The sequence below is a fragment of the Acyrthosiphon pisum genome, chromosome X (assembly GCF_005508785.2).
Source record: "Acyrthosiphon pisum isolate AL4f chromosome X, pea_aphid_22Mar2018_4r6ur, whole genome shotgun sequence".
NCBI classification, from domain to species: domain Eukaryota; kingdom Metazoa; phylum Arthropoda; class Insecta; order Hemiptera; family Aphididae; genus Acyrthosiphon; species Acyrthosiphon pisum.
The window spans coordinates 115,321,027-115,329,329 of NC_042493.1; the positions used below are offsets into that span (position 1 = coordinate 115,321,027).

The window sequence follows — 8,303 nt, forward strand, 5'->3', positions numbered from 1 at the left end:
TTTATAAATTTTTACTACAAAATAATTATTCATTTTAAATTTGATACATTTGTCAAAATTCAACTTCAAATGCTTATAAAAAATAATTGTGCCTATGTATTTTTTAATATTTTTCAACTGCTATTATAACAATGTATCAGGAGCCTTTTATTAATTTTTTACACTTTTTGGCCCAATAGATAAAACTTTATTGATATTTATAGAAAAAAAAAAACTAAAAAAATTTAAAACTTACAATGTCCGTAAACAGCTCAAAAAGAGTCAAATTATTTTCAAAATTCTGAAAATGACTAAGAATTTTTAATATTTTTCAAATATCATTGTACCAATATAGTAGAAGCCTTGTATTCAATTTTCAAGTATTTTTACTCAAAAAATAAAGTTTTATTGAGATTCATAGAAAAAAAAACTAATTAAATTGGAAACTGAAATTGTCCGTGAACAGCTCAAAACAAATCAAAATATTTTTAAAACTTTATCATGTATAGAAAATGGAAATATAACCAACCAGTGAAAATTTCATGTATCTACAGTCATTCGTTTTATAGTTACAACAAAAACCAAAATCGATTTTCTCGAAAACAGCTTTTGCGTAAAAATTCCCGTTTTTCCTTAATTTTTCTTTTGTTTTTCAAGGCGCTTTTGAAAACTATTGAAAAAATTTTACTTTTGACGCCCCAAAGTACCAACTAGATTCACTTTTCTATCAGAAAAAGTACTGTTGAAGAAAATCCAAGCACTTTTACTGTCCTAAAAGGTGATGACAGACACAAAAAAAAATAAATAAATATAAAATAAAAAAAAAAACACACATCATTGTAAAATAAATACATTCATCGTTCCACTCAGAATCTAAAATACATGGAAATTAATAAATGAAGCCACATATCCAACGAAAAACTAGGAAACTCCTATATATTGTATTTAAAGTAGTTCTAATAAATCTTTTTTAACTGATAAAACTGACATTTTAAATGAACTAAATGATTATTATGCTAATGTCGGTAAAAATATTTTTGACAATATTCAAATAAATAATTTTGAAAAACTAAATTGGAATAATATGAATAAAAACTATCATAATTATAATTCAATAATCCTGGATCAGATTGATCCTTTAGAAATGTCTAGGTTAATAAAGAAAATACCAGATAAATCCTCATTTTATAATAACGGTTTATCGAACTTTATTTTAAAGAAAACAGCTGACTCTAGCACATTTCCATTTTCAATTATTTTTAATAGATCGATTAGTACAGGAAAATCTCCTTCAAACTACAAAAAAACTATAATTATACCACTGTTTAAATCTGTTGATAGAAAACAATGTGGAAATTACAGACCTATTGCTTTAACTTTAACGGTTTCAAAAATATTTGAAAAATGTATAAAATTGATATTAATGTCGTTTTTGGACAAACATAATTGTTTTCCATCAAATCAATTTGGGTTTCGCTCAAATATGTCAACTATTGATCCTTTATCTAAAACTTCTAATTTTATTCATAATAATTTAGATAACAAATTTAAAGTTCTTGAAATTTTTCTCGATTTTAAAAAAGCTTTTGACTTTACGTGTCATAATTTATTACTTAAAAAATTAGAATATACTGGTATGAGAGGCAATGCTCTCGATTTAATTAAATCATTTATCTCTGACAGACTTCAACAAGTAAGAATAAACGGATTACTTATAGTGATGTAAAGACAAATTGTTTCTCAGTACTTCAAGGTACAGTACTTGGCCCTGTCGTATTCATCATATACATAAACGGACTTTTAAAAATAAAGCTTAATGCTGAAATTGTTTGTTATGCAGACGATACAGTTATTCTAATTAAAAGTCATGACTATGAAAATTTATATAAAACAGCTAATGACTATCTATCTGTAGTAAAAGACTGGTGTGATAATAATAACTTACAACTAAATTTATCTAAATCTAAATATATTGTCTTCAATATTACGATTAGTTCACATATTAAAAATACTAATTTTTAACTGTGTGTACACTCTTATAAATGTAAATATTTAAATAATCTTTGTGAGTGAGTAATCTTTGGATAGAGTTTATTGTGATAAATATCTTGGAGTAAAATTTGACCATAGACTAAAATGTATTGAACATATTTATATCATATAAATAGTCTTCATAGAAAGTTATTATATAAGTTCCGATTGCTTAAAAATATGTTAGATATTAAAACTCTTAGAATTATCTATTTAGCTCTTGTGCAATCAGTTTTCTTGTACGGAATTTCAATATGGGGATGTACATACTCCACACATATTAATGTCTTATCTACTACTATTAATTTAATAATCAAAACTATATTCGGAAAACCAAAAATATATCCAACTTGTTAAATTTACTCAGAGTTGAAAGTTAGAACTATTATTCAAAATTATGAACGGGCGATTTTATTGTATATACTTAATGTAAATATAGGTCCATTTCAGCCTTTGCATTGTTATAATACTATAGAATAAAAGAACAACTGTAATTTAATTATACCACGTAATCATACTAATTTTTGTCCAATGATTAAAGGAATTCTGTTAGTAGTATATTTCATAAGTACTAAAGTACCTAATTAATATTGTGACATGATTAATTTGGAATTTATTATAGGTAAATTTTTTTTTTAATACCATAGATAATTATATAATATGTTTTATACCTAGACTGACATACAGCCTCTATTCAGATTCGTATTTTTTATACAATAATATTATATCATTGAATTCAAATTTAATACCATCCATTATACAGTGACCTAACTCATAAGTTATAACCTACTATACAGCAAAGCGACATCCACTTACCCACTTTTTTTTTATTTATTTACAAGGTTGCCACCGATAATTGATTGTATATTATATTAATATTACTTACTAATTTATTTCTCAAAAAAATACTAGGTACTAGGCATTATAATCAAAGTTGGTGTATTTTTTCATTTCTGAAATTAACTTATATGCCAATATGCCGTGTACTAGTATAATAAATGTGCCACCGTTTATTTTATTACTTATTTTAAATCTTAAAAGTATTTTAAATATTTTCTGAATTGATGTTTTATGTGAACATTATATTATATTTATTATTTATATATTTATTCAATAAAATTAAAAAAAAAATTAAAATGCGAAGGATGGTAATAGACATAATTATTTAATCCTTTAACTTTTTTTCTGAAGGAAATATTCTGTAATTATTTATTATTAGGTAGTAATAAACCAAAAAATATATACAATATTTACTTGAATTTTACGCTTTTTTAATATATTTAATATAATATTTTTAACATATTTTTAATTCGTTTTAAAACAATGAACAAAACGTTTAAAACAAATGTTTTCAATTCATGATTTAAACGTAACAACCCTGATTATAATATAATTATCTCAAATATAGTGCCTACATTTTTATACAAATAATACACATATTTATATATAAAAAAAAATACTGGCAGCGCTAGTAGTTGGAAAGCTAGTAATATAATAAAATATAATGTACTCATTAATATTGCACAAATAATAGGTAATAATTGTCTCAGCGCAATATCAAAATTTTGTTTTTTGACCTAAAAACGTTTTATTATGATTTTTGAGTAATCTTAAAATAAAATCAACTATCAAAAAAATTATAGATGGTCATATTTTTGAGGGTATGACATAATATTACACCTATCGGTTTTATATTTTATTATTATTTGACTTTGTATTCAACTTTAAAAATAAATAAAAAATGTTATAAATTAAGTGAAGTTTGAATTTTTTTGAGACAATATTTAGACAAATCGATATATAGGTCATACACTTCAAAATATTATTTAGTACCGTTTTTGTAATGGTTGTATGTGTAAGTATAATATTATGTAAAGGTTACTCAAAAACATGACAAAAAAAATTATTCCTCGTAAAAGCGTATTGTCTGTGTAGCGCGTGGGCCTGAGAGAAAACAACAGTGCGTTGAAAAATTTATAATTAAATTATTGGTTAATTAACCAGATCAGAATCGTTTTTCGTGTACAATAATTTTATAATATTGAATCAAAAGTGAACATACCTAATACCTATCCATTGCACTATTACAGTGACCCACACGACACCTAAGTACCTAACGTACAGCAGAGCGGCACTCACTTGCCCAAATTCATACAATACAAAATTTCATATTTTATTGTGAGGTATTTTATACGCTCAAAAATATATTTCAGTGTTACATTTTAAACTATAATGATGCATTAGCTTAAACTTTAAACTACAGAGTATAATATCATTTATATCTATGCGATTTTGTATATTTTTATTTTTAACCGTTCCGCGAAATAACCTCGAAACAATGTTTAATACAATGGAAATAATACGAATATTTGAATAAAATATGTACTTTTATAACATAATATTATACTTACGAAAAATTAAGTTTTTCTCATTATTTTAAACGCATGAAGTACCTACCTAAATACCAAACGTGTATTTTAGATAGGTATGTAGATACAACAATTTTAATATTGTTTTAGACGGCGTATATTCAAATACGGAAGTAATATTCCAGATGCAATAATTTTTGGAACACCAACATTTTATTATTTCTTTTTTTAAACACAATTTTTATTCGAAAAAAAATCATTGTTAGTCCTTTATAAAAATAATATACCGAACATGTGAATTAAATCCAAAAAAAATAGATTTTAAGCGTATAGAATTAAATACAACAACTTAACAGCTGATAGATTGGATACGAACAGTACAGTAGTTGACAAACATAATGAAGTGTCCAAGCTTCAATAATAAGCTGAGTCATAAGAAAAATATGGGTAATTTGAAAATGAATAACAATATGGGCCAGCAGACTCGTTGTCAATATAATATTAAAGATGATAAAATTCCTGGATAGTGGTTAATAATTATTATTATACAAACCGATTATTGACATATAATATTATCAGCCAAATATAATATAAACGAACGAATGAACTAAAAAAAATGTGTATTTCTTAATACGATTTTCAAATCAAAAGTATTGGGAACAGATTGAGTTTTCATATTCATGTGCTTTTGACGCACGATAATATCAAATATTTTTTTAAGGCCATTTTAACGTTTTCAGGAGCATATATAGTTGCATACATACACCCAAATACCCAATAATATTTATTATATAATTATATGTATTCTCGATTTTACGCAATCGTATCTATTAGCGTATTATTCTATCCAGTCAACAATTTTTAATATATAGATTTGGTTTTTATGTTGTCTATACATCGCTGTATCATACTTATTTTATATTAGTGTGTGATCGTACTACTATTTCTGTAAAATCTATAGGTACTGTATATAAGGAAATACTGAAATAATTAATTTATCAAAGTGTTTTTAGTGCATGAAATTACTAGTGACGGCAATGTAAGATATTTATATAAAATAATTGTCAACAGGTAGCTGTAGCTAGCTAAAAATTATTGTCGTTGTAGCTTTTGAGTTTTGTTCGAATAAAAAAATAATAATAATAAATGTAAGTTGTCGCCATTACCTAAAAATGATGAGTAGTTTGGATATGTATATGTTTTGACACTTGATTCAATGTTGATGATACGAAATCCAGCCTTGATGAACATTTCTCTTAATTCGTCTTGGGAAAATGAGTCTTGTGACATCTGCTTTATATCCTGCAGAACGCATGAAATCGATTTAAAAATCAAATTTAAATACCGATAAAAATAGTTAAAAATCCTCTACGAAATCAAAAGTACTTAATATCAAAATTGATATGTAATATAATTATTATATTGGACATGTATATCAAAATTTAAAAAAAATCTATCGATGATTTATATTAATATAATAATCGTTTCATTATGTTTATATACAAATCGATTTAAAATTTAAAACAAATTTAATTCAAATTAAAATTTAACAATAACCAAAAGGTCAAAAGGATATTGTGCGTCGGCAGGTATTTCGTTATTTTTAGGACCATTTCACAGCATCGCGTAACTACGCGTAAATTAAAAGCGCAAACAACGATCCTCTGCACGTAGATAGAATTCAAAATTGAAATCGTAAAAATTAAAAACCGAAACCAAATTGATAAAAATTATAGAGTATGTTTAAAATGCAATTGAAAATTTTGATAAAATATAAATATAATTTTTTTTAATTTAAATCAGCAAAATCTCATATTGATAATCGAATTTGAAATTAAAATCAAAAATTTCATTTCGATTTTAAGCCTTGAATTATCCTGTATGCAGTTTCTTGACATTTTATATTATAAATTGAATTTGTAAAGGTATCACTTAAATTATAATTGCAATAAGTATTTTATTAAGTTTGAAAATTTTAAAAAGTAAGAACAAAACCAAAACAATAAACTATTTGTCTTAACTTTTTTTTATATTAATATATTAAAATGGTAAATTATTATATATTCATTAGAACAAAACTTTTCGAAAAAATTAACACAAATAGGTATACCCACTTTAATATATTGTTGCCATTCTTCGTCCAGAATTTTATACATTTCGACCAACGGATTGATCAACAGGAAGTTAATCAAAATTTCTCCACCGCTTTTCAACATCAAGTGCATATTAAGCAAGGAATCGACTTTATTATGAATCCAGTGAAAGCAGAAAAACGAAAATATTTTGTTGAATCCGCGCAAATATGAAGAACCGCAGTGGATGGGTTTTTCGATATCCAGAGCTTTGAAATCCATGTCGGAGCGTCCACAGGAACTCTTAGCATATTCTACCATTTCTACGGATTTGTCGACGCCAATCTAAAAAATCGATATCGATATAAATAAATACAACAGCTAGGTATAGGTACAGGTCGTTTAAGCATATTATTATTTCGAGCAACTTAAATGTCATACACACCAACTGTTTGATTTTATTTTTCAAAAAAGGATAAAGGATATCCGACGTCACGTCGCCCGGTCCACATCCTATGTCCAAAACCGTTTCGTTTGACGTCCACACCATTTTCTCGATATACGCAGTCAGGGCATCCTTGGCTTCCCTCTGCTGTATACCGTTGTTTTTGACGTACCGCTCCGGGCAATGCATTTCGACAGACTAAAATCGTTCTCCGACGAAACCGTCTCTTTTTATAGGTACACTGTTTTCAAACACAAGCCCACGTTACAGGGTCCGAGGCATATTATAATACCCACCCAACGCGGAGCTTCTTAAAATCACACACGATTTCCATAACAAACACGATATTGTTGTGAAGCAAACGTGTCGAGCTGGTATATTTGTGTACCATAGAATCGCCGTCCGGCTATAGGTATACTTATTTGTACGAGGAACCTGATTTAAATATTATGTGTTTGTAGGCCTTTTCATAAACGACGAGTCAGTTGTCGATGTGATCTCAGAAATAGATTCTTTAGTATGCCTATGTAAATTAGTATTACCTATACAGACCACCTGGCTATTATTGTAGTCCAACATATATATATATATATATATATATGACTACACAATACTACACAAGTGAGTATTATCACGCGTAATTTTCTCATATACTTCTTTTCATTTTATCGTTACTCTATAGAAATGTATTGACTATATATTATTATGATTTTATTTATTTAAATTTTTTCATTCTTTTTTAATGATCTTGCCGTAGGCATTACCTCTTATAATAAATTATTAATATCTGGTAGTTTAATATCATTTACTCGAAACGTATTAATTATTATTTCAGTTTTCAACAACAATAGGTCGAAGATTTAACTAATTGTTATTATTCCCTAGATATTAATATTATTACATCGAACCCTTCGGCATTGATAATTGACGTATAAGGAATACCATTAAATGTATTCATTATATATTATTATTCTTTGATAATATAATAATACTCAACTAGAATATTATAATCATCTGTGATTTACATAATTTATTGTATTAAGGCACCCGGCGCCAATATAATTATGTCCACAAAAATACGCTCTACGGTAATTACCTATAATTATCCCGTCCAGTACAATCATAAGCATAATCTGATCGTTTTTTAATTATTATTTTTTTTTAACTAATATTCTACAAGCCGCATTGAACTCCGTTTTTCCATAATATTGTAATGTCAAACTTGATAAAATATGTCTTTAAAAATAGAACGATTTTAAGCTTTTTATTTTATAAACTACCTATATTATATTATTGTTTGAAATAAATATAATAAAACAGAGTTAAACGTGGCCTGTAGGAAGTCTTCTTCTTTCAAATTACGTGCATTACTACGTAAATAATATTGTATAATAATATGTTAGGGTC

The 8,303-nt window shown here is 26.2% G+C and overlaps 1 protein-coding gene across 1 annotated transcript in view; it reads right to left on the reverse strand.

The window, feature by feature from the left end:
- The window catches only part of LOC100160278 (juvenile hormone acid O-methyltransferase-like), a 9,121-nt gene extending 1,622 nt beyond the window's left edge, over positions 1 to 7,499 (reverse strand). Inside the window, exons 1-3 of the mRNA XM_001943694.5 lie at positions 6,897 to 7,499; positions 6,494 to 6,796; positions 5,546 to 5,681 (exon numbers count right to left, since the gene is read on the reverse strand). Of these exons, the coding sequence (XP_001943729.1) occupies positions 5,546 to 5,681; positions 6,494 to 6,796; positions 6,897 to 7,085 (628 nt within the window). The 5' untranslated portion in view covers positions 7,086 to 7,499. The remainder of the gene's footprint in view (positions 1 to 5,545; positions 5,682 to 6,493; positions 6,797 to 6,896) is intronic.
- Between the last annotated feature and the right edge of the window lie 804 nt (positions 7,500 to 8,303).